Here is a 27,788-nt window from a genome sequence, read left to right on the forward strand (position 1 = left end):
CAGCACCAAAATTCCACACAAGTCCTAACACCTAATGTCTACTGTTGGACATTTGTTCATCTCCTGAAAAACATTGGTTAAAAAACCCCACACCAATACATTTTAACTTCATCTCCCTAATCCCTAATTATAAAATGAGATTATCAAAGAACAAAGAATTTGCCCTACTGTCTTTATGATGTACAATTTACATACTACCCCATCGTCCCAGTACAGTAATTTTAAAGGGCACTAAAATATGATAATAACAAGTATTATGCTTGCTGATGTATTATGAAATGTATCCCATTAGTCACTTTATATCTGAAAGGCAGAAAAAATTTCAACCTAGCAACAGAAAGGCTTTTAGGATTTAAAAAAATATTTGGCAGGCAGTGGGTGTGTTAAACTATGCCAGGAGGAACCCAATTGGAGGTTTCTAGAGACAACAGGAGCATAAATAAGTTGCCATCCATGTCGCCCACCACAGAGCTGGAAGAAAATTCAAAGCTTTGTAACCTGAAGGAGCAAAAGAAAAGCAAAGGACAGCCTGGTGGCAGCTGTGGCCTGGCTCTGGGATCCTTGGGAGGAACTGCTGCCCTCCAAAGCCACAGAGAGAAACACAGCAGCAGAAATTCCAGCTCACCTGAGCCCCACTGTGCCATGCTCCTGCTCGTCTTGTGGGCCACAATAAAGATACCTCACTTCCTTGGCTCAGAAGAACTGATCCACTACCAAAAATGCTCAATTAATGATGGTGCTGATGAGACAGATTGAGAGATTCTTGCCAACACTTCTTTTTTCCCTCCTACATAGGAAAATTGCTAGCACTAGAGATTTTACTGAAAAGCAGAGCAAGCAGAACGCTTCAATTTTGGACACAAAGTAAGCCAGGCAAAGGACAAGAATTCTTCCTGATCTTTATTTATATCAGTAACTACATAGAAAAGTTTGGGTTTTTTTTTTTTGCTATCATCTCTAACTTATTCTGGAGCAGAAATGTCCTTGATTGGCCAGGCAAAGGCTTTTCCTGTGAGAAAAGAGTTTTAATCACACTAAAATTTTCATTCAATCCCTTTTTGTTTGGACAAGGAGCTCTTTCAGCAGCAGAGGAGCATGCAGCCAGCAAGACTCCCTGTATAGCTCAAGACTGACCTGCTAAAGAGAAAAAGGCAGCAAAATTTCATTTCCCAGGTGTGTCCCAGCTCAGGACCAGGCAGTTCAGAAGGGAGACAGGGAACTTGTCCAGGCTTTATTGAAGATAAGAAATATCCCCCTGCCTCAGCAGGACACATACTTCAGCCACACAGTGCTATATTCCCTAACGTCATCCTAAAGTGTGAAAAATTGCTTTTTCCACTTTTGAAGGGACACTGCTTTAATGTCTGAACACAGCAAGTAAAATGAGCAAAATGAGTATCAACTGTTGGAGAGCATCCAGAGGAGTACCACCAAGATGATTAGAGGGATGGAGCACCTCTCCTGTGAGGAAAGGCTAGAAGAATTGGGATTTTTCAGCCTGGAAGAGAAGGCCTTGGGATGACCCAGTTGTGACATTCCATCACCTAAAAGGAGCCTACAGGAAAGATGGAGAGAGACTATTTACTAGAGAATGTAGTGGCAGGATAAGAGGGATTGGGTTTTAACTGCAGAGAATAAATTTAGGTTAGGTACTAGGAAGAAATTCTTTACTGTGAGGGTGGTGAAACACTGGAATAGATCTCCCAGAGAAACTGTGGATGCCCCGTTCTTCAAAGTGTTCAAGGACAGGCTGGAGGGAGATGGAAGCTATTTGGTGTGGTGGAAGGTGCCCCTGTCCACAGCAGGGGGGTTGGAACTAAATGACCTTCAAGGTCCCTTCCAACCCAAACCATTCTGTGGATTTGTGATTCTATTGAATGAGCATAATGAATGCGTGTCACCCCTCAGCCCTGGAGAGAGCTGGCCTACTCAAGGACACTCTTTCTGCTGCACACTGCAGGCCAGCAGAGGAAGGAGGCCTGAGAAAGGACAAGCTACACCTGCAGGAGTCAATGTTCCTGCTCTCGGTGGGAGGGGAAGGTGTTTGCCTTATTTCACTGGCAGTGAGTGACAGTATTTGTGCCAAATCTCTGGGAAAGGCTCTATGCTGCACAAGAGGGCAGCAGGGTTTCTGAATGGAGTGTTTCACAACACTGGCAAACAAAGAAACACTGTCTGTGCCTCTTGCAACCTGGCCCCCAAATGCCAAGCACAAGTGGCCTGGTGGCACCCCCATGGAGGATGCCAGTGAGCAAACAGAGCTGGGCAGGGGAAAGGGGCCTGCTGCTGGTTATCTGAGGAGCCTTCAGATGCTTCCTTTCTCATTCCCACTTACTAGAGAGGCTGCTGGGACTGATAAACCCTGCCCACCTTTTATGTTAAACAGAACCCAGTTTACTCTAGTTTGGAGACAAGTGGTAAGCAGTAATTTGAGGATATCTAAAATGGTGTGCACTTCCCTTCTGTTCAGCCCAGCCTTTGTGCTCCCTATCATGAATGAGGTAGGGCAAACAGAGCCAGACAAAACACGGGCTGAAACCTGCCATCAGAGCTCGGCCCCATCACACAACCAGTGCCCGAGGCTGGAATTCGATCCTGGGAGAGCTAATAATAACAACGCACAGCAAAGAGCAGAGTACCTTGCTGCTGTTGCTGAAAGCATGAAAAATACCATCCTAATTTAGAGACTTATTATGGCATATTATGGCAGGGCATGCCAACAAACGTGGAACAAGCTAGAAGTGCTAGGCTATGGTATGTACTCTTATTGCAATAATAATAATAATGATAGTAATAAAAATACCTGCTGAAAATACAGTTAAAAAAAAGGAAAGGACATTCTGCTATTTATTCAACAATAAAGAGGAAAACTATGAAATCCACAAAATACTCTCTCTTTAAAGTGGGCAAAAATTAATTAAAATGAGCCAAGTAACTTTTCTGCTTTTGAAAGCCTGTTAAATGCACCCTTGGCCTGAAGAAAATTTCACACAAATTATTTTAATCTTTTTTAGATTTGTTTTTCACTATTGTTAATATATCCATTTTGTAAAATTTGATTCTTAAAACCAGTAAAGCTCACACTCAAAGAAACATAGGAACTTCAAACCCTGGTGGCATTTCATCGCTTTCATTTTACCTGTATTTGAGAAAAAAAACCTAAAAACTCTAAGACCTTGCTGTGAGCTCAGGTAGGAAGCAGGGCTTGCACACATGTCAGAGGCAGCAGCACATGTGCAGGACCCCTCAGTTTTCTAGGCTGGCTTCTTGTGCTGCTCCAGCTGGGAAAGCAGAGGGGGGCTGAAGGTCTGCTGTTGGGTTGAAGTAGGATCTCAGCTTCAGGCAGCCTGAAATTCCTTGCTCCTCACTGCCCTCGGCTCCCAGCAAACCAGCAACAGGACAGGTGGAGAAACTCAGGCACACCACGGGGTTCCTGTCCTTGGCCATCCCTCAGGGCCACCACCGGCACTCTGCACCAGGGCTCCCCAGTGCCAAGCTGCATTCAGGCTGCTCTTTGCTTTTTCGCAGCGTCTCCTATAAAGCCACTGTAGTACAGGAGCAGGCAGCACCACCACCAGCACTGTCAGAACTTTCCACATGCACCCTGGGAGGTGACCTGCATTTCATTTAACAGCAGCTTATAATTAATTATTATCTGGGGTTTCTTAGTGAAATACCAGAAAAATCCTAAATTTGGTTGGAAAAAGATCAGCCTTTTCTGTTTGCAGTTACTTGCTGGAGAGATTATTCTCAGGAGTTATAAACCATTCTCCGGCAAGGAAGGAGTGTTTGGGATTTCCAGCATTAATGCTCCTAAGAAATCATTTGGCTGTCACTAACGTTATGTAAATAGATGGTTCATGTTTATACTCTACAAAATGCATTTACAAGAAAAAGGCTGACTAATTCGGAGGTCAGCTTCTAACTCAAGGTTAGTGCTCAACAGTTTTTTTCCCCTGCCAAATAAAACCACTAAAGACTAAATTAAAACCATGTGCTCTAACTTACCTTTATGTAGTTACTGATATAAAGAGGGTGGAAGCAATTTTGCTGTCAAATTTAATGCCTCTGTCTAAGGAGTGAAGTAAAACATCCTACAGTAGCTTTTGCACAAGGACACACATCAAGGGTGCCTGACCTAGAACGTGTGAAGTGCTTGAGTACATGAAAGCCACCTTTCAGTGACCTGTCACTGTTACAGACTGGAGGCTTTGTTTCCCAGGAATACATTGAAATAAATAGCAATTTAATGAACAAATCATCTTGCTACAGGGGAAAAAAAAAGATCAGCATGAAGACATTTGACCCATACTATATGGTAATATTGAGATGGTTGCCAAATTTCTGAAAACTACCAGCTTCCAAAGTTTGTACCAGCATTTTATTCTCCCTTCTAGGCATTTGTTTATTACAGCTTAAATGTTATACAGTCTTTGAAATTTCACTTAAAATTGAAATGAAAACTCAACTCCACTCCTTTTTATTACCTTCTTTGGTGTAATTAACACTTTAAATTCATCCATCACTTAAAACATTTTTCCTGGAGAGAGTGCTCACCTGAGGACTTGAGCCAAAAGTTGGTGATGCTGTCCAGCTTCTGCCAGACTATAATAGGGTGTGATGTTTCTGTTCAGCCCCATGAACATGCTCCCAAATGGCTGAAGGACTGAGGTCTGTCTGGCCCCATCTCTCAATCCCTCTAAGAAACATTTGGCCCAGGACTGTGGATGTGTGTCAGGGTGACAAAAACCCAAGAAGATGTAGCGCTTGTTGAGCGGTGGGACTGAGGTGTGCAGAGCCAGCCTGCTCAGGAGCTGCCCAGCTCCTTGGCTTCTGAGCTATGGACCCTGCTTGGGGTCATGTTGCCTCTCCTACAGATCCCAAACACTTCTGGTACAAAGAGCTGCAAAAGAAAATCTTTGGTTTATGAATGTGGCATTCATGTTTAGATGTGGCATTCATCTGTAGAGCCAGCCAGCTCAGAAAGGTTTCTTTCTGGCAAAATTATTGTGGTTATCAGACTTTGGAGTATAAAATACAAGTTGGATTATGAAATAAATTAAAAAAAATGTTTGCACTTCATGGCCTCAGTAAAAACAACCACTTAGTTTGTATTACAGAAGTTTGCATCTGTTCCACGGCATCAAAAATGTCACCTGTCCAGAGCTCGAGTTTCCCACCCAGTCTAGTTGTTATGAAACACTCACACATCACAGTGGCCAAGTGCATACCACAGACTACAGGTGCTGAAGGAAATACAAATCACAGCCAACTGCAGGATGTGTGTCCAATTCAGTGAAGGCCAGGAAATCAAGAACGTCCATTTATTTAACTGCACTGGGCATGGACAGCATGGGCATGTGGTGGCTGAATGCAGGCCTGCGTTTGCTGTGCTTCCCCTGGGTCAGGAGGGTGCCTCTGCCCTCACAGCTCTGCAAGGGTCCCTGCAGCCCACAGGCAGGGCAAGGGTGGATGTGTCAAATGAGTTTCCCAGGGGCTGGTTGTTTGCGTTACCTGGAGATGCACCCTGCTCCAAATAGAAATAACAGGGATGGCTCCAGGTTCAAGGCACTGGCTCAGAATGTGACACCACAGCCTGAAAATTACTGAATGCATTCAGAGCAAAACAAAGATCTCACAACTACTATGAGAAGTGCTGAGTACTCACCCTCTCAAAAAGATTTCTCAGATGTTGAACCTCACATGTCTCTGCTGAAGTCTTATTTCCCAAACCCTTGTCTCATTTCAGGCTTTATGTTCATATTGCACCTTTAAACCAAATGAATCCTAAGTTTCTTTGCTAAACTGAACTATCACTGAATGTAAGAAGATCCATTTTCAATATGTGCCCAGACTAGATGTGGTGACACCAGAACTGCTGCTACAGTCATCTCATATGCAAATGATTTGTCTCTAGAAATGGTGACCACAAGCTTTTATTGTAGGCTCAGTACTGTCTGTAGGTCAAGCACAGCGTCCAGGGGTGGGACCCAGCACTGAAGGGGAATAATCAGAGGATTAATTATCTAACATTGAGCCTACATAACTTTAATAATTCCCATTGCATCTGTACCCAGATTCTGACCATGACTGTAGTGGTAACATGCCTTCCATGAGGCAGGATATGCTGCCTGAAAAGAAAGAGCTTTAGGTTTTTGGATTAAGTGGAGAAAGGGTTTTGAGTGGATCAGCCAAGATAGCAATAATTGTTATGAGGCTTAACGTAGCTTGTGCAGAAAATATTTCTCAATTGCTTATGGTGGATTGTCAGATGTAAGAGCAGGCAAATTGAGCAGACTGTGAAAATAATCCTAGCATAGCTTCCAACAACAGAAGTTAAACTTTTTTGTTGCTAAGTAATGTGAAATTACAAAAAGCAGTAATACCAGTTGCTTCAGTACCAACAAAAGCAAAATATACTGTTAGCTGCAGTTATTCATTATACATTATCTGATTAAAAGAACCTGATAAGTAGCATTTTCCAAGGCTTGCCCTTAGATAAAATGATGTTTTGGCAGAAAAGGTCTTCTGTATTGACACATATTGCATACTGAGAAAACGTTTTTAGAAACTTTACTGAAGAGAGCATATTTTTCCTGCTGCTCACTAAAGACTCACATCATATTAAAACACTTCCAAAGGTTTTTCATTATTTGAACAGGGACTGATCAGTTAATTTTCTGAGCCATTTCAATATGGTGATGCAGAAGTGATAGAAATTTTTTGAAAAAAAAAATAAAACAATAAACTAGATTACAACCAAATTGTTTGTATTTCAATATTGTTCTTAGTTGCAGATGCCAGATTTAACTCTGGGGGATGCCACTTTCTAAAAATTTAATGAAAAATGAGAATGAATGATTGCTGCCAGCTAACTGTTGAAATCATATATATTGCATACATCCATAATAGATGATCATTTAATCTTCATTTAAACTTGAAGGTTATGCTTAGCTTTCAATCATTTAGGAGGTTTAATCATCTCTCCAAATGTCAGAATTACCAACCTTTGTCAAACTTCAATTTATGGGAGTGATAAGGCAAGCCTTCACTTGGCAGTTTATCTCTATACCCTAAAGTTGAAAGATCTTAAAATGTTTTCCAGCTAATAGAAGTTATTTTTGTACAGTAGTTAAGAATTGCTCAATTGTAATTTTAAAAATTCCTTAAGGATGAGTTAGATGGTGATGAAGGAAAGACGCTTTTGGTGACTGAATTCTCCTTATCTTCATCTCACACTGTACTAAAAGTTTGACTGCTCTAATTTTCAAGCTATCTAATCTTTTATGTGCTAAAGCATATGAAATCATGCATTATTAGAAGTATGAATTACAAGAAGAGTTCATTTATTTGGTGTTCTATATACCCTTTATCTAAAAGGTATTATGTGGTTAGAATTTTTTCATTTGGTAATATTCATTAAGTCTCAAACTCTTCTTTCAGAGAACAAAATTGCTTCAACCTGATTGAGATATTTTATCTGGGGAAAAGACTTACTTTCATACAAAATCCATTATCATCAGTAAATGTTTTGATGCTTGCATTGGATGTGAATCCTGTGTATAAGGGATGTTCTTTACTGGGAGATCCATTCAAGTGAGTGCACAGGCCTCAGGAGTCTCCCACTGGAAAACAGCCACATATTCTTCCTTCAGAAATGCGAGTTTTTCAATTTCTTAGAACATGTGGAATGTGTTATATTCCTTTCACTGTTGCATCTGAGGCATGCGTGACTATTTTCTTTGTATACACATAGCTGGAAAGAGTGCAGCAATCTATTAAAAGCAAATTCTATTTAACGTTGAGCTTTCAATTTACATTATTTTCATTGTAGAAGTAAGGAGTTTTATCACTTGATTTTTTGTAAAGATATGATTATAGCACTAAGACAATGCATATCATTTTACCAATAAAGTGAAGCTCATCAGAGTGGAATGCCACAGTTGAGAGAAGGGACATTTCCACCTTGAAGAAAATCAGACGATGCTTGAAAGGCAAAATAGAATTTCCCTGAAATGTCCTTTAAAATAATGTTCCTAATTCCTACCAGAAATGGTGGCCAACCTGCCCAAGAGAGATGCTTTCAGGACAGACGAATTGTTCTACAATGAAAACACAGTGTGAGCCTGCACTTGTGCTTTTTAGTTTAGTCCTAGGACTTGGGGATGTTTTTTGTTTTCAAGTGTCACTAAATCTTTCTCCCTGCCCCTCTGCTGCAAGATTAATTATTTTCTGTACAAGGGCCCTTCTTTCAAAGTCCTCCATTATTCTGTTTTCACCATACTGGGGAACTTATCCAAGTCAACAGAAAGGCAGCCTTTATCACAGAGAGGCTGTTCATGAAGTGGATGGTTTCATATATTGCTGGGAGAGAATTGCCTTAACATCGCTTATTCACACTGCTATGCCAGGTGCATCCACTTACATGGCTCAAAATGCTGCTACCACCACATCCTCTGCTGCCAAGACCATTATGTGCTCCGAGTGATGGAGCAAGAGGCAGGACTTAGATCTTCTCTGCTGGGAAGCGGAGGCAGAGAGACCGATCTTTGTGTCTCAAAAGAAAAAAAAATCTGCTGTAGGGAGCCTTTTAACTCGCTGCGTCTCTGCTACTGTGAGCGCTTCGGAAGATGGGGAGGAAAATAGCAGGAGTTTAGAACAAGATTCTGCTCTGCATCACTGCCCCAAGATACTGTAAAGAGGACAAAGGGAAACTGGGATATAAATAGAGAATGACATTTTCCTTGCATTGTCCACAATGAATACATTTGTACATGAACAAAATCGTTGGAACGAGTCAACATGCATGCCTGATGCTGAAGAAAAGCTTGTTTGTGCTTAGTACATTGAAGACATTGTTCAAAAATAGTTCATCCTTTTGTAAATATTGCCTCGGCATTGGTGCCAGGGTCACTGCTGCTTTGCGCTATCAGCTGAATAAGTATCAGTCATGCACATACTGCTGGGAGAAATTTTAATACGGGCACCAGATTTAAAAGCAGAAAATTATCCTCTTAAGGACTGTCCCCTTCATTTGTAGTTAATACTCCCTGCTTTACTCTTAGTCTTCTTTCTTCAAAACTTACACGATTTTCTCCCAACTAAAGGGTGTTTCATACGTGCCACCAGGAAGTAAAACTTGCCCCATCTCTCAGGCTCTGCTAATGTGTGTATAGAAAGCAGATTTCCCTTTCTGACAAAACCCTGGTAGGAGGAAACCTTGCCTTTGCTTTTCATCTGCAGTGAAACAACTACAGCAGATACAGGCAACACTCACTCCCTCCTCGTGCAAAGTGGCTGAGGTCAGCTGAGCGGCGCCACGATGGAGATCTTGGCTCTTCAGTTTGTTTGCTGTTTTCTTGAAAGACATTTACGTGGCAACAATCCTTTTCTCCAGAAGTTTTGAGAATCCAGCAAAACAAATACTTGTACCACATGCAAAACCAAATCTACGAAATTAATACAGTATGTTCTGTATCCAGTGAAAGCTTCCTTGTATCCCTATGTAGAGGGCAAATATGATAAACAAGATACATCTGTATTCATCCCCATACCCAGATTTTTGGCAAGATAAACCAAAAGCTGAAACTTCAAAGTATGTAGGACCCTCTAGCATTTCATGCTAGCAACAAATACAGCTATCCCTATGATAAAGTGAAATATATGAGGGGAAAGTGAACTAGTGATTAAAAAAAAAATGATCAATGGAAAAACTGAAAATTATACCTCTAAAAAATTCTATGATGTCCAAGCAATTTTGAAAATGTTTCTCTGCCCTAAATAAGGTATAGTTCAATTTCAAATAAGATGTGGTTGGAGCTATTGTATCAGGCTTACACAGTGCCTGAATATAATGATGCCACACATCCTGAAGATTACTATACTCTGCCACTCTGTGCTTCTATCTCTATGGCCATGCCCCAAGGTTAAAAAGGTTCAAATCCTCCAGGCATCCAGATTTTGCAGGTGGAAGTGGGAGTTTCATTGGGCTGACAGAACAGGGCCATCACATGTGTTTTTCTTGCAGCCTAGTTAAGTTGTATTGTGCTCACCCACCCTCACCTGGGCAAAAGGGCCAGGCACTCAATCTGCTCCTGGCTGGTAGGACAGGGCTGAGGGGACACGAGTCCTGCTCTCTGCTGGCTTGCTTGAAGACAGTGCACAGCTTCTGAGAGAGCCCTCTGGGAAGGATGGTGGTGTAGCCTGGAAGCTAGGGAGGCTGGAACTCTTTAAGGTGCTCTTCAACCTGACCCATTCTACAATTCTATGATACATGATCATCCCAGCAATCCCATTTTTTCAGGTCTGTGTGCTTTAGTTCAACAGCTACTTTTATGCATTTGAACTCTGCCTGCATTTCTGGCACAGAAGATGTGCTCTTCTGGCTGCTCCCAGCTCAGACAGACTTGTTCTGTTACTCCCTTGATTACAGCTCTGGTGGATTTTTGCCATGTTATTGCCTTTTGTTTTTTGACATGTTATCACAATAATAAAGTTTTCACATTGTCCTGTCTCCTAAAAACGGTTGAAATAATCTAAAGATCAAGGAGGAATGTCCAAAGACTATACTAATTAATTAATCATTGGAAAATTTACTTCATATCTTGTATTAATGATTTGCTACAAATTACTCCAACATATGTCCCTTCAGGTTTTCTGATAAATACCTTAATGAAAACAATTTTTATATTTTCTAATTCAGGTCTGCTGTCCAGGAGCAGTATGGAGATAGTGAAATACTAGATAATTGCCTGCAAAACTGTTGCACCTACTTGTTTGTCCAGAAGTAGTATCACAGCACACCCCAAACTAAAACATCCATATGCTTTCACACATGTAGGAGTCAACTAACAATAGTAAAAAGTATATAATTGAAAAAAATAAAGGCAGGCCACCAAAATTCATGGTTCTTTATTATTACTATTACTCAAACCATTTGTGGCCACTGCACAAGATGATAAACGGATTTTTTTTATTTTAGATTGGTTCTGTAGGTTTTAGAACTAAAATGTTGAGAAGACTGCTCAAAACATACTACACTAGCCAAATTGCTTTTGTTTGAGCTCTGGACACCTTGAGCTCTCATTTCAGTGTAGCTCTCTGCACGTTTTCCAGCACTGCACTGGGTCTAGGATTCCATCCTTCTTCTCTCAATGGTTCAAAAATAATAAGAAAACCTAGTAGTGAAAGTAAAACAAAATCCTTTTGCACTTAAATTATGTTGACTAGAAATGTGAATTTAAATCAGAATCCATCTCTATAGCAATCACTGCAGTGATTAGCTTTTGTATATGGTAGAATTTCACAGACTTTTTGAGTAAAATTTGTAAATTTTATTCAAATAAATTGGAGTTAAAAAGTTCCTTTGGTGCAGCAGAAAAAAGTTCAAAAAATTGCCATTGTAGAAGTGAGGACTGATTATTCACAGTGGACTGAGTAATCAAGGAGACAGTATATACCTATCTTAACTAGGTATATCTTACCTCCCTAATTGCATTTTGCAGTGGGTATAGAGCCTCAACCTTCTTCTGTATTTCTTATAAGCAGAATGCAAGTTTATCCATATCTTCATAGGACAGAACGATAGCAAAGACATTGCAATACAATGGAATTACTTCAAAATATTGCTTCTCTCAGTATTGAGTGGTTCCTTGATAACCATGAATATAAATATTCAGGAGGAAGTACTGTCAACAAAGGAACATCATATCTTGTGCCCTGGGAGTGATTTAAAGTGAGCAATTTTATTAATAGGATTCCGGCAGTAGCCTATACAAGGTTTTACCACTGTCTTTAGATGACACTCTGACATCACAAACACAATATGTTATTAATTAAAATTTGCTTTTAGCATCCAGGTGTCTCACTTCAGAACAGGGACCTTTCCTCTAGGCACTGTAAAAATTCATTAGAAATGTGTCTCAAAAGATTAAGATGAGTATCTGGCTACATCTTGGCCTTGATTGCAAAAGAGCACTGTCAAGCATCTTAATAACATATTTACTGGTGCTCAATTAGATGCTAGAGAAAAAAATTGATCACCACACTTAAAAGTATTTGCTGCTGCCTTACAGCAGTGAAAAATGTTACTATTCATCATGCATATGGCAGAACCCTTGGCTTAACACCAGTTCCTCCAATCACCCTCCACACCTTATGGAGGAGCTGCCAAGTGCATCCAACCCTGCTTCTCCTCAGCTTGTTTTCCATGTGTCCCCGAGCAGCTGTGACAGGGAAGGCTGTTGAAGTCTGAGAACAAAAGCCCCCCCAAAAATGATGCCCTTCTGTCCGTCTGCAGGTTAATGGATCCAATGGTCTCTCTTGCTTATCAATGATTTTTAGCATGACATTGAACAACTGCTTTACCTTTATTAGTAGATTTGATCTATGAGGATAAAAGAGGGGAAGAGGTGCAAATGAGGGTCACGCTATGATCAGACTATTCTACATACTCACCTTCATCAACCCTTATCATGTTACCAGTAGTGCCATAGCTATCTCCTCTTATGTTGAATTTTTTTACTTTTGGCTTTTCTGAAGGTGGGGGAGAAGCCTGTGAAGCAAACTGTTGTTTCCTTCAGTGCAGTGGGTTTTGTTTGTTTGTCTGATACTGGCTTTCTAGCTTTGATTTTGCAATGTTTTTTAAACACAGGCGTTGCCATGCCTTTTTGCTAAAGGCAGACAGACTAAAGAAACACGTGCAGCACTTAGAAAGTGGTAGAAGAGTTTCACGCAGCACCACAATAATGAGATTTTTTTTTTTTTTTTAAGATTTTGTTCCCTGTCCCTTTCTTTGCAATTCCTAATGTTTTGCATGCTTTTTGAACCACTGCCAAGCTGTGCATTGATGTTTTTGTGGCAGCATTTATTGGAGCCCCACGAGGCTGCTCTGGAGGGGTAGGAGCCAGCCAAGATCCCTCTGTGTATCACAGGGCATTTATCCACAGCAAGGCTCATCTGCTGTTTTCTTGCTCAGTCACTCTGCTTTGTGGCTTTGTTCCTCATGCTCTCCTCATCCTGACAGTAATCTCTGCACTTGTATTCTTGCCCCTTCACAGAACATTTCTGAGCATGCTGGTGAAGGGACTCTGCTACTGCGCTCCCATCACCACAAGAAGTGACCATTTGTTTCTGACCTTTGCTTCCTCTCTTTCCTGTGATGTTTGTCCACATGAGAGGCTGCCTCTTTGTCCGTGCAGCTTAAGGTTTTTGAGAGCCTCTGGTAAAAGATGTCAAATGTCTTTCTTTAATTCCTTTTAAGCGTGTTGACCAGATCTCCCGTCCACATGGAGGGATTTGTGAGGCATCTCCTCCCTCTGCAAAAGCTGCCTGTTTCTTCCCCTGGGTCACGCTGGTTTTCTTCAAAATACTTTTTTGATACAGTTAATATGGTTTTATATATATATTTGGCCAGCTAGATGTTATTTTCTGGTTTCTCTATTTGGGCATAACTTCAGGTTTTTAAATGATGCTTTTAAACTTGTAGCTACCCTGACCAAGTTGGTTAGCTATGTTCACATTCTTTTTAAGACTTTATAAAAGCTCCAAGATATGATCAGCCCTGGGCTGGACTAGAAATGAAGTGTGAAAGTCTTGGAGGAGTAAATTGCAGGATTTAGAGGCTCTTTTATCTATGGTCTTCTCAGCTATATGCTAAAGACTCCATGAAAACCCATGTTTTCCTACTGTCTCTGTGAGTGAGCTTCTTCGGGAATCCTTTAGATAGAGGTGAAATGGCAAAAAAAAATTTTTGTTCTGGGTTTCTTTATTTCTGGGTGAGCAAACTTGGTCCTTGAATCCAAGCCCAAGAGCAGTCACCTCAACTAAGATTTTAGAAGTAATGAAAGTTTGACAGGAGGAAAAATTGGGACTGCCCATCAAAAATTTGGATACAAGGATGCGTGGGATAAAACTGGGTAAATAGAAAAAAATATAAACACTACAAAGCTTTCCTAATAATAGATTATGGCACACTAGCCAGACATTTACAAAAAATGCACCAAATCCTATTTTCTACATCAAGGAAGTGAGCTGACCTAATCTGACTTTATTTCAGGAAAACATTTGTTAGTACGCTACTTGAAAAAAAATAAACTGAGGAAGATAGCAGTTGCTAAATTAACTCTAAATATGAATAAAAGCTTGCAAAGTAGTTTGGTAAAGTCTCAAGCTAGCAGAAAGTTTATAGTGAACTTCCTTAAAGAATGATCTCAGACAGATATTATTAGTTATTTTCACTGACTACTTTAAATTAGGAATGATCAACTGAGGATTCAAAGCTGGGGTACTGCCTGCCAAAGTAGGGCTGGAATATTCTATAACAACGGGCATGAGAGTCATTGTACATGATAAGCTTGACTCAGTACCCTGGAACTCTGCCTATGCCAAACTTAGGAAAAATTCTTCAGTATGGTATTTTCACTATAAAGACAAATCAAGTGGTCAAGTTTCTTAGTTGTTCTGCAGGCACAGAAGTAAAATATATAAAATAAAATTGCTATATAAAAACGCCACAATACAAAGGCCATGTAACCAGTTCCAAGGCAAGGCAAAAAGAAAAGAAAAGAAAAGAAAAAAAAGAAAACAGATTTTTGCTTGTTTAATTAGAGACAGTCATGTTGTCAGCTAACTTCCACAAACACAACAACAAAAATCCTCCAGATTCTTCTATTAAAAAAGGCAAAAAAGAAAATTGTTATTTTTTAATGTTATTCAAGAGTGCCACACAATCCATTCCTCCTTCAATTTCACAGGCATCACCTGTAAACTGGAGATTAACCTAAAAGATCAATAGAAACAATATATTGAGACACTAAGTCCATTCCTCTGTTGTTCCTGTAAAAATATTTCAGAATTTGGTCTCTTGCTCCCAGAGCTGTCAAATGAAGCTAGTGCAGAACAGCAAGTGAGAAGTGCTGTACAAACTCTGGAAGGCTTACCTGAGCTAACACACTGTGATGTGCTGGAGGTAACCTAATCCTAGAGACAGCTCTGTTCCATGAGCCAAGCCGGCTCCCCTGCAGTGCCCTGCGCTGCATCGTGTGCCTGTGCCAGCTCACGTCCATAGTCGTGCAAAGTGCAGAGATTCCCAAACAAATCTGGACATGCTGGAATTCAGGGGAAGCCCGTGGCTTGTATGAATGTGATGACACCCTTTCATAAAAAAGCCTTTTGACACCCTTGTCATGCAATACCAGTATGATAGTGCAAAGGTCAAGGTCACAAGCTAGGAATGAAGAATGTTTGCTGTCATTATTCATAAAAAAGGATAAGTTGGGTGTTTCAGTCAATCCTTACAGCTTTTGAGATACAGAGAGCAGGTAGCTTCAATATTAAAATAAATATATTAAAAATCAAAATATTAGTTGTTTTGTATCAGGAGGCATGGGAAGATATTAATGCTGCCATAAGAGGCAGTGGCAACATCTCGTCTGGGTCACTGTGCTTACTTCTAACCCTGCAGATTAAAAGAGATTTCCTGCAAGTGGAGGTAAAAAGGAGGGTTAGAAGGACCATAAGTGAAAATCACCCTTGTCTGTGACAGGCACGGCACAGCTGGTTTGGCTGAACTCAGGCCGAGCAGGTTTCAGCAGTAAACTGAAAAACTCAAGGGAGGACAGACGGGAACGGACTTTATATTGGGTGAGAGAAATGCTCTTTAAACTGAAGTGAAGACCTTGCAGAATGTGAGAGGTTCAGCTGGTCACGATACACACGACCTGAAATCTTTAACCACACAGAGGAACAGAAAAAACAGAGGCAAGCTGGTGGCAGGGGTAGCTTCAAGATGGAGTCCAGCATCTCTGCATGTTAAGTTGGAGAGTGCAACACAGCTGCCTGCGATAGAGAGGATCAAGCCCCACAGTAGAGGAGGTCTTCTCCAGCCCTGCCCACTTTGTCAAGGACAAAGCTGGCTATGAAAGCTCTGATTTCAAAACATGTATCAAATTTACCCATTTGTCACCGGCCAGTTTATCACCACCCTCTATCGTATATTCAATAGTGTTACACAAGAGTGTAAATTAATGTGAAGTGCAATACTCCTAATTATTACAGTTGGGGAGCAAATGGGGCCATGCATATGCAAATATCTAATTAGTCACATTGTGGTTGTCTGTCTGTGGAAATACCCTGTGTGACTATGAAATCATACTGCCTGCTTTGGCTTATACAATGATGTGTGTTGCTGCGACTCTTGCATAAGGAGAATTAGTCCTTCTGTTTTAATAATACTGCACCATTCTGCTCAATTCTGAGCCCTTAATCTTGCATCACAGTGAAACACTGTAACAGCAACACATAATTGTCTATTTTTCCAATTTTCTATTTTGTAAAATGCTAGTTCCTGACCTCTGCTGAATGTATACAGCGGCCTACCTTGACACAATATTAGATTAATCTTAACTAAAAAGAGTTTCAGTGCAGCTGTAATAGAAAAAAGAATATGACTTCACCTACCCAGGAATTTCGGGTTTCGGTCTTCTATTCTCAGAAGAATGTTATCGTTTCACTATGACACATTTGTAGTTTCGTGACTTCTGTTTGTTTTAGCCTGAGATGACCTTATTAGTTCCTTCTATCCCCTCCAGTTTTGGTGGGGTCCCAAGTGCCTCCTTAGTGGTATTGCAAAAGGAAATCCCCATAAACCACATAAATCCCTAAAAAAAGCTGATGGCAGAACGGAGCAGATCTCCGTTTGGGCAGGCAGCGTCCTCCCCTTGTGCAGCGCTGCCACGGGTGTCGACCACAGCCCTGCAGAGACACAGGATGGCACAGCAGCCCGCAGGCTCTGCTTGCTCTCCAGGACTGAAAGGACACCCTCATCTAGAGCACTTTGTCTGTATTTGCTCAATTTTAAGACACCTCTTTGCTGAGATTTCCAGGGCAACATCATCATTGTGGTGCTTCTGTAATTTACAGATAAAGGGTGACAGAAATGTGGTTTGGAGGACTCGGCACGATATAGGGTTATGTTCACTAAGGCTGGCAAGATATCTGCCTTTCTGCTCAATTTGTAGGGCTAACTGGTTTCTGAATTATCATTACTTTGTTTTGAGGAGCGTCAGCAATGGATTGATAAAAAAAAGTGTTTCTGTGGTTCTAAAAACACCTCTACCTTTTCTCCAAAATACAATAATTTCTTATCTTACTGCTTCTACACAGCAATTTAGATTCCTCCTAATTACTATGTAATTTTATGGTAAATTTCACCTCCTTCCCCCTCTCCCAAAATGCAGACATGTATATTCTTATGTACATACGCATACCTCATCAAAATTATTTCAGCATAAGCGTGAATAGCACGAACCAAAAGTTTGGCATCCCCGCTACAGTGAAAGATGACTGCCACCTATGGGTAAGAGCTCATGTTAACATATTTAGATAAAATTTTAATATTATTCTTTTTAGTTAATTCAGTTTGTAATTATCTACCAGAACAGAGTTCTGATTCATTTGCTTATATTTTGTCAACAACAATCACTGAAAATCATCCTCTCAAAGTTAGGTGTTAAACCACCTCCCTTACAAAGGAGCATCAGCTTTACGACGAGTAAAAAAATGGGGTACGATGTTCTTATTTTTCTTTTTCTAAATAATGACTACATAGAAGTGCTCTAATTCCCTATCCAAAGAAAAAAGACTTATTGCTATGCATCTAGGTACAGCATATTAGATAAAGCTGTATTGAATGACGACTATAATTTTAAAGTTTAGCCATCTCAAGGTTTTAATATTTTGCTTGCTGTTTCTTTTACTAAATACATACAACTAGCTTAGCTGTGCAGTTCCATGAAAATGTGTGTATAATCAGTAAGTCATAGTAATTTTCTTTTCAAAATTTTTCATTTTTCATAGTAAAATGAAAGCTAAGTGGGGGAAGGGAGGCAGTAGAAAAATGTATGTCCCGATTACGTAAGCCTCAATTTTTCTGATAATCAATCTGCGCAGCATTTACCTAGAAAACTCAAAAGAAAGTACAGACTGGAAAGCCAAATTTATCATATCAAAAATACTTTTCTCCGATTCAGTTTTCAGGTATTTAAAAGCAAACAGCCTGACAATTCTGTATATCTGACTACCAAAGAGAAAAGCGCTCAATTACGGCTGCTATACTGTGGTAAGCTGCATTAAAACGGACATTACAACCTCTTTCTCAGAAATACCATACATAAAAATTGCTGGAAGTCTAGCCAATTAACGCATGTATTTCACTTTGGGAAAAAATTCATTTTGCTCCGGTAAACAGAAGCTAATTGTAGTCATTATATTTCTCCCTTTCGGGGCTGGGACACAGTATTTCTGAAGGAAGAGAGTCGAACTTAACAAAAGAGAAAATTATATTAAAAGAGAGAGCAACTAATACAAACTAAGTCCAATACTGATTTTTTAAAAAATTAGTCTTTTAAAGTAATCTTAGTCCCGGGCCTTCTCATTCGTATTGTACTTTACTAAATATGATAATTGGCCTATCTAAAAAACCCAAAATCAATATTACACTAGTGCTTACCTCCTCCATTTGCACTAAATAAAACTAATACTAAACCTATATAATAAACTTGCAAAATACTGTAAAAGTGGTCAATAAATGTTGCTCAAATATCTGAGGTTCACAGATCACCATTTCATGCTTGCTTTCCAACGGCGTCGGTATCCTTTATAATTTACATAATTCAGATGCAGTAAAATCTTTGTGCTTCATAGATAAAACCATCTTCTAGCTAAAGTCACTGCTCCACAGTAACATATTAGTGGTGTATTTTCCTGACGTATTTTAGGCCAAAAATAGCATTCTTCAATTTACTTCCTTGTGTCCACTTTGGCTACCGAATCAAACTGTCACCGGTCCAGTAACACTTCCCTGTATTTTCAAACCTCAGTTTAAACTTAAACCACTTAGTCTCCTTTGATGGGAACTTCATATCAGACAGAAATTACTCCTTAGCACGTTTGATGAATCCAGCTTAAAATAAAACATCAGAACTGCATGAACATCTGTGACAAATGACTTGTCTCAGTCATCCTGCTCCTTCTTATTTAATCTCCCACTGGAGTACAATTTCATAGGTGCACTGTTTTTTTACAGTGCAGACCTCCTCCCACGAACCTACTGCTTGCCAAAGGAATTTTAAAAAAATATTTTCCATGTGTCATACCGAAATCTGAAGTAGGAAAATGGAAATAAACAAATAAGCTAGTACCTCAAATTTACAAAAGCAACAAAAAGGTAAAGAAATGTAGAAATGCAATAAAGGATTGTTAAACTAATCGATCTGCTAATGGAATATGAAACAAACCCTCCTTTCCTGGTGACACATCGCTGAGTTACTACCTGCATATCACACAAGCAAAAAGAAGAGAAAATATTTTTAAGTATAGTCAGCATGACAAATTTTGAGATATTCCTATTTCAGTCTCTTTAAAACCAAGGCCATCTTAAAAGACAGCATATTTGACAAGATCTCCATGATATTGGAAAACCCAGACAGGTTTTTCCTGATTTTTTTGCCGCCAATGATCTCTGTGTTTTACAGAGGGAAAAAAATTTCCACAAATCAGGCAGCATTCTTAATTCCCTGAAGTGCTTGCTGTTAATTTTATACCTTTACAGAATGACGAGTAAAATTCCACTTTCAAAGTAAAGAACTACAGAGCGTCGTATCATAGCTTAGCTTTACAAATTATATTTTCTGTTCTATATAGATGTCTTATCATTTTCACTTGAATGCTGCTTATACTGTATAACACAGATTTTACTTTAAATAATAGTACTTAATGCCTATATGGATTTTTTGTTACCTAACAGCTTTGCTAGATTGGTCATGGATTTTTTACTGTGCTATGTATTTTTTCAGTACTTAGTTATATGCCTGCATTCTCCAACAAACATTCAAAATATTACTGCATTCTGACCTATTCCACTGTTTTGACACTGAAGCGCATTAAGATGCTCATAATGTGCTTACAGAGGCAACTAAACAAAAAAACAAGTTACGTTCTGATGCTCTGGAATGAACGGGACTTTATTCTAATGGGGGAAAACCTGTTTGTTTGTAATAACTTAGTTTGTAGCTGATAAAGAGAGCAACACACCTGGAATCACCTCACTGAAAATTCCAGAAATGCAAGGAACTTCACAAAAAGTCTGCAGTTACCTTGTTTTTTAAGTAACCATGCAGAGCTGACAGCTATTAGCAGCAGTAAGGACTTGCATAACGAGGACTTGAAGGAAGGCTTAGTGCTATCCATGCCGGAGTGATTTAAAGAGAATGAAGGCACGTATTTCTTTATGATGCATTATGTAACAACAGAGAGGGCAATGTGAGGCATTAAAAAACTGCAGGACCCACACTTGATCTCATCCTTGTTATTTATCAGACAAATATTTAATAGTGCTTCTAGCAGAAGGCTTATGAAACACCAAGCACAGGAATGTTATCCGGTATAAAATAGTTTGAAATGTTTTAGGTGACGTATTCTATGTTTTGTATGTCTTTATGAAAATGTAATAGGCTCTATAATTCATCTGCTTCAAACTTCTGCAATACATGCAATCTCAGATAAAAATGTCAAAATCAGTGATAGCTGGACCTTCTGGTTCACATTAGTGTGAAGAGAAAACTGCTGTTGAGCTGACACATTGATAGATTACGAGTTCTGCTGAAGAATAGCTAAAAATGGTGATTCAATCTTGTCGCTACTATATAAGAAGAATAACAGAAGTGGTGATGATACTCATGATATCCTGTCTTTTATCAAAATCCTAAAGGGTATTGGTGCATCGAACACATTCTCTTCCTGAGAGCTTCTGGTTCCAAAAAAATACCTGTGTAAGTAAATGAAACTAAATAGGCCTATTAAAAACCAGGATCACTTTGTGCCCTAAATTTATTTAAACATTGATCTAAATAGCAGATTGTAAAAAGACTTTTTTTTTCGGGGAGGAGGTTCTCACTCTTTCTCTCTGTTTTTGTTTTTTTTTTTTTTTTTTCTTTTACAGTAGAGATGCTGGTCTTGTAATGACGAAATGGAGAGCTAGGAGGATTATGAAACACAAGGAACATGAAGGGCAAATCTGACTGAAAGAGAGGGAGAATATTATTCCGATTATTTAAAACTTCACTGGGTTTCTTTACTAACTTAAATCAATACAGGTCCCCAGAAATCTATATGGTAATAATACAGATGCATCCAAGATGCATGTAAGGTAATGCGGATCATCATCTTCTGTTAGGACAGTAAATAAAAACACTTGTATAATCATCTTTTCTGAACAGCTCCCCAATCTTTAGATATGCAAAAGAGAACTTTTAAATGAGGCACCTTAAGTGCTTCTGCTATTCTACCCCTGGTCCTCTGTTATCTGAAACTTGTGTGGTCGTTAATGCTGAAGTGAAGTCAGGTTTAAACACTAACTTCTGTCCCTCAGTGCTCCATACTTCCCTGTGCTGCTGCAAATCACCATGGAAGGCTCAAGATGGAGGGAACGGGGCCTGGGTGGCTTGTGCCTTCCTCCCACAAAGATCACAAAATGCTCCCGGCGCTTACTTCCGACGCATCCAAGGAGTTCTGCAACAACAGAAGGGGAAACAAGGCTTCACAGTCCTCATCTTTCACTGACAGGAATAACAGGTAAGGAGAAGGAGGAAACAGAAACATGGGGGGAGGACGGGGGTAACGATTTCATCTTAGAGGCTCCCCTTTTCCAAGGGGAAAGAAACCTTGACACAAACTTCATTACATCACAGAGATGTAGACAGGTAGGCACGTCAGATTCTGATAAGTCAGTGGGTTAGTTTCAGGGAGAGATTAGACATTGATTTGATTTTTAGTTTTACATTTACCGGGGCCTCTACAGCAAGAATTTGCAGCTTCTCCTGCAATAATTAATGTTTCATGTTGCATAGGAATTTCTGATTACATAAAAAAATCCCCTCTCCAACAAAACTGTAACTTAAGCTGTGTTCTTAATTTGATGATAGATGGGGAAGAAAAGCAGCAAGGCAGAAAGTTTATCACCCTACACTAAAATGTAGGGAAAACCAGAAACCAAAATCAAATTTAAAAAACCAAAAAGGTCTCAGCCTCGTTACGTGTTTTTCCTACAATTCTTATACATGCATTTGCCTTTTGAGTATGCAGGTCGACATCTTTAGGATATTCAAGCAACGCATTAACACACTGTAGATACGGGAAAGAAATAAGTCAGAAATATTTGTAGAGTGTGAAGCAGTAAACAGTAACCAAGAAGAAATGTTTTACGTAATGCTATCATGGCTTGACAGCTGAGTAGATATATACCATGTTTTCCAGCTAGTAAGCTTGGTAACAAGTGAAATGGGTTAAATTTTCTGAGTTTGGAATGCAACTGATTTATGTTTGTTCCACAGTGCTACGCAGCTCTTAAATGCAGGAGCTCTTGCGGATGAAAGTCTGCTTTTAGGACAGGCCCCGCAGAGCCAGGCTGCGGCACGGCAGGGAGAAGCCCAGGTAATTCTGGCGGGGCAGGGGCTGGCGATGCAGGGCGCAGCAGGTACCCAGCCATCCTGCCAGCCCGCCTTACGTAAGGACTTCATTTTCGTCCTCCTGCATCTCGCCGCCGCGCAGGGCACGGCGGAGGAGGCTATTCCATCTCCCCGTGCAGCCCCATCCCCTGTGCCAGGCCCAATGACCGCATCCTCGCATGGTTTCATTTTTTAATTAATTATTTTTTTTTCCTCCTCTCCAAACAGCACATCTACACATCTGGCGTTTACCTACTCGCTCGCGCCGTGGCTGCCACGCAGCCTATCTGGGCGGCCGGCTGGCACAGCCCGCGGTCACCGGAGCGATGCCGAAGAGGAAACTCCGGGTCCCTCTCCGGGCGAGGGGCGCGCTGCGGGCCGGCTCCGGGCGGGCAGCTCTCCCTCCTCGGCGGCGGCGGGTGTGCTCCGCTCTGCGGCCAGCGGCGGGCAGCGTCCATTGCAGCTCGGCGGGTCCGCGTCCGGAGTCCAGGGGCTCCGGCAGCCAGCGGGGAACCAGCCCCCGCTCCCCTAAACACCGCTGGCCAGGTGCGTTTATTGCTCATCCCGTCCTCTTCCCACAAATCCACCGTCTGCGGCCGCTGAGCGCCAGCGGCAGCCCGGCCGGCCCCCGAGTCACCACCGATCGCTCTCCCCTCTCGCTCTCTCTCTCTTTCCCTCTCGTTTCAAGCTCTCCCCGAGGAGGAAACAGCACGGCGGGGCCGCTCGTCCTGCATTTCACCGCTCGGGAGCCGCTGCCGCCGCCGCCGGAGCGCTCAAAACAAAGCGGAGAACAGTCACTTTCCACACTGTTCCCTTCCCTCCCCGCGCCGAGTAACGCGGCTGGCTAGGGGAGCTCGCCTAGCAGGGATGAAAACCAAGGGGGGGCGAAGGCAGCAGAACCCACCCAGCCCACCCGGAGCCCCCCGGCTGCTCCCCGTTCCCGGCGCATCCCGGCGCACCTGACAGCCCGCCGCGCGCGCTGTATTTCCCTCCCTTAGCGACAGGGGAGGCGCGCGCCGGCCGCGGCCCCGCCATTGGCGGAGCGCAGCGGCGCGGCGCGGCTATTGGCTGCGGCGGCGGCCAATGGGGAGCGCTGTATCCGGGCGGCAGCGGCTGCGGAGCTATTTAAATCCTGCCCGGTGATGTCAGCGCGGGCCGCGCGGGGGGAGCGGTGGCGCCCGCGCCTGTCAGGCCGCGTTAGGAGCAGTGCGGCCGCCGCCCCCCTCCCTCCCTCCGCGGGGAGCGGGGCGGGAGAGCCCGGCAGGGCCCGGCGCACCTGCACGGCCGGCCCCGCCTCACGGGACCCGCAGCGCCCCGCTGCCCTCCCCGCTGAGGTGCCGCGGTGTCGCTCCTGAAGGGTGCGGGTTAATCCCGGGGTGCCGGGTGCGCTCTCTGGTTGCGCGGGTGTCGCGCTGAGCCCTCGCTCGCGGAGAAAGCAGAAGGGCAACTCTTGGCGCTGAAAACACTTCTGCCAGCTGTTCGGGGGGAGGTACCCTCACTGTACTGCATCCGCACTCTGTGGCCTCGGTGAGAGCTGAGGGGCTCAGTGTCACTGAGGACATTGAGGGGCTGGAGTGAGTCCAGAGAAGGGCAGTGAAGCTGGTGAAGGGTCTGGAGCACAAGTCCTGTGAGCAGCAGCTGAGGGAGCTGGGGATGTTTAGCCTGGAGAAAAGGAGGCTCAGGGAGGCCTCACTGCTCTCTACAGCCACCTCTCAAGAGGGTGTGGGCAGATAGGGTCGGTCTCTTCTCCCAGGCAACCAGTGGCAAGACAGGAGGACACAGCCTCAAGCTGTGCCCAGGGAGGTTCAGACAGAATGATGAATTTCTTCACAGAAGCAGTGATTAGACTTTGAAATGGACTGCTAAGGGACATGGTGGAATCACTGCCCCTGGAACTGTGATGGGAACTTACCCATGATGTGACCGAAATGCAGGCATCTCACTTTTCACAAAGGTGTGTCATCCATGATGGGAACACACAGCTGCAGGATTTTCTCAGTTTGCAGATGGATGTGTGCTGTGACCATAGCTTCTTGGCCCATATAGCTACAGGCATTTTGGTTGCCCAAAAATGTGTGTTAGGCTATGTGGCTGCAGAAGGAGTTATGGTGAGGTGACAGGTGCAAGTGGTTCCCTAAAAGCAATTCTGTGGTATGGTTAAAGTAAACACAGAGGAGGTCACTGAATATTGTTGATGCCAAATATTTGTCATGAGGACATTAGGACCAAAGGCCAGGAGGAAGGAGGCTGTCCCTGAAAGCGTGTTTGTTTCTTTGCCGTGGCAGGGTGTGGCAACAGAGGTAGGGGACAGCAGAAGGCTGATCATGGAGGTGGCTTCTGTGAGGTTAGGGATGGCATATCATAACTTGGGGTCCTCAAGATGAATCTGATCGTTTAAGGACATTCTTCCACTGAGAGTCAGATGGAACAATGCAAGAACCTCTTTCAGGATCTGACTCCATGTGCCCTTTCAGTCCCATTGGCATTTCCTTGTTTTCCCTATTTGGGAGGCTGCTTGGAATAAAGATTAACTCACTCCACTCAGTGTGTTGTTTATGTATTGTATTTGTCCATCAATGCCACCATACTCCAGATTTTGTGTGAGTTACCAACAAGGTTCAGGAATAATATTTTTTGTTGTTTTGACTGCACTTTTGCACCCTGGTTCCCAGCTCTGTTACTTCCAGGGTGACTTGGGGATGTGTTGCCTTCCTCTAAAATATCAAATTAGCATTGGCAAGAGATGAAAAGCTGGACAGAGGTGTTCATGGTGGCCCTGCTCCTGGCACATGCATGTTGCTCAAATGCTTAGAACTAGTGATGAGATCTGACTTGAGAAGAAATTTTTCTCTAATGTGGCCTGTTGCATTTGAGGTAAAAAAAAAAAGGGGTAAGGGGAAGCATTCACCCCACTCAGCAAGATGGAATGTGGTTAATTTTGTAAGAGAAACTTGGGTATTATGGGAACAAGAATTTTTGGACAGAGGCCTCACCCTAGAGCAGTGTAAACCTTAAATCTGTTGGCAGGGGAGTGGGGTGGAAGAGGTTAATATATGTAGTGAAAGACAGATGTATATTCCTGAACTTCACAACTATGGCATAAACTTACAGGGGCAGAAAGGACTGTGAAGAGTTCATCTCATCTATCCCATGATTTTACTTCCATAAAGCAGGATCCAATCTCCCCATCTCTTTCCTGATAAATACCCAAATTATGCAAATATCTTTAGGGATGAAACTTGATAACCTCCCCACGCATTTCTTTGAGAGCTCTGCTTTCCTTAGCTTAGGACAGTCTACTTCTCTTTTTTATGACCCTGAAAGACTGCAGTCCCTGACTCTTCCTCACTTAGGTCCACACATCTGCTTAAGAAAGGTTGGAGAAAAAGGCCAGTAGTTGTGTCAACATTTCCTCACGGTTTTATTTTTTTTTCTTCCTAAACAAGCATGGTGAATTAACAGAATTAATGTCAGGTGAAATTTGCAGCCCTGAGAAAGTAGCACACGCTGCAGGGGAAGATGGATGGATGGTGATGAAATGATGACATCAGCTCTAAAGCAAAAGGTAGGGACAGCTGGGTGCAGCTCCACTGAAAAAAGGGGAAAAAACCCCTCAAAAATCAACCTGCAAATTTAAGCATGCTTGAGGAGAGGGATGCTGAATGATGAGCAATAAAATGTTATTGTAAATTATACTCACCAGGTATTACAGTGTGCAGCAGTACCTCAGCTTCAGAGTTTTGAAGGGTGTACAAAGATCACTGCTAGAGCTGGGTAAACACAGACATGGAGAAAGTAGGAGGCAAGTGAGTAGCTGAAGCTCAGATGAGGCAGAACTCATCTGGAAATCCTTCCCCAGTCTCGACACTGCCTCTTCCTGGCCAGTCTTTAGAAATCATTCCTCCTCCAGACCAGTGATACATAATGCTGTAGTTTTTCCTGTTAAGAACACATTTTGCAGAAGGGTCTATAACACGGTGTAGGATTCAGCTGAATTCAGGCTACAAGATGGGGTCACTGCAGTCCTCTGCTTTAAAACATCACCGATAAAAATCTTATTTTAAATGTTCTGGTCAGGACTAGTGAAGCTTTTCAATTTTTAAATGTGTTTTGTGTGGAAAATCCCTCTGTTAAATAATTAGCAAGTGCTCTGAGCATTACTGCATATTTTATATTTCATCTGCCTGGAAGAAATGGACAGTTCTGTTGCTATAGATTAACTGCAATTTATTTTGTAATACTCTGGCTGCTGGAAGAGAGAGACTTCTTATTTCTTCTTATTTCTTTTGCATCCAATTACTCAAGGAATGGAGCTGGACAGAAGAGGGGTTTAAACATACCTTTTCTTCTATTCCCAGTCCCAGGGGACATTCGAGTTTACAAAAAAAAAATCTGCACAAGCAGTAAATGTGAAAAACAGACTGAGTGGTTCAGCAGTACAAAGAATCCCAGTGCTGGATCTTATTTTCTTGGCAGGCATTGGCTAGGATGGCTTGTTTATTTTGCCTTTTACATAGCCTTATTCCACATTTTAGTGTAAATTTTCCTCAGGCAGAAAAAAATAAATCATTGCTGTTGCATGAATTAGTCTGAGGTACCAATGGACACTAATTGTGTTTAAAAGGAAGAATTCAGCATAAAAAGCTGTTCAGATTTAACCTTTTCCTCTCAGAAGTGGTGTTACAAACTATTCTCTTAATGGAATGAAGGATAAGATCACCTTTCAAGTAATTTTGATTATCAGATCCGTGTTCTGAGGCTCTTTGAATGGGAGCTTGTGTCAGAAGTGTGGCCCTGGCTCTGCTGTGGGCATTTCTGTACATCTCACTGATGTTGCAGCCTTGGTGTGACAGAGTGGCAACTGTCACATCTCTTTTCCTAGAAAGTTGTTTTGTCCCATCTTCAAGACAAACTTTGAATTCTGAGATAATTTTATATCCCTAGCACTGCAATGGGCATCACCATTCCTGAAGGAAAAAGTGCTTCAATTTTCATGTGGGTTGGACCCAACAGCCCTCCTGGCAGTCTGTGGGAGCCTTTAGTCTGCCAGAGGATGTAGATGTGGGTTCCTCAGCCTGAAGGAATTGGTGTGGATTACAGAACACAGATGAATTTTGATTAAACCAATGTGCCTACAACACACAGAAGCTCTCTAAGAGTATAAGTGAACTTCCTAGTCTCCTCCCCTGGTGTAGCACCAATAGCTCAAGTCGCTAAGCAGACCTCTGCTTAATTTGACAGGCACTGCATGGGTGGCTGCTCCAGTTTGGTTGGTAAGCTGTGTTA

The 27,788-nt window shown here is 41.9% G+C and overlaps 1 protein-coding gene and 1 long non-coding RNA gene across 3 annotated transcripts; one reads left to right on the plus strand and one right to left on the minus strand.

The window, feature by feature from the left end:
• Window positions 1–4,359: 4,359 nt before the first annotated feature.
• LOC134415522 (uncharacterized) lies at window positions 4,360–22,884 on the minus strand. Of its 2 annotated transcripts, none has more exons than XR_010027071.1 (2): window positions 22,759–22,874; window positions 4,360–21,567 (listed from the first exon to the last, which is right to left on the minus strand). It is a non-coding gene; the product is annotated as an uncharacterized LOC134415522 (long non-coding RNA). The 2 variants fall into 2 exon arrangements; XR_010027072.1 differs by having other exon boundaries at window positions 20,869–21,567; window positions 22,755–22,884.
• Window positions 21,476–23,337, plus strand: LOC134415521 (uncharacterized). The gene is made up of 4 exons (XM_063150977.1): window positions 21,476–21,630; window positions 22,389–22,488; window positions 22,731–23,048; window positions 23,191–23,337. The coding sequence occupies exons 1-4, from the start codon at window positions 21,476–21,478 to the stop codon at window positions 23,335–23,337; spliced, it is 720 nt and encodes a 239-aa protein (XP_063007047.1).
• The last annotated feature ends 4,451 nt before the right edge of the window (window positions 23,338–27,788 follow it).

Source organism: Melospiza melodia, chromosome 3 (assembly GCF_035770615.1).
Source record: "Melospiza melodia melodia isolate bMelMel2 chromosome 3, bMelMel2.pri, whole genome shotgun sequence".
Taxonomy (NCBI): domain Eukaryota; kingdom Metazoa; phylum Chordata; class Aves; order Passeriformes; family Passerellidae; genus Melospiza; species Melospiza melodia.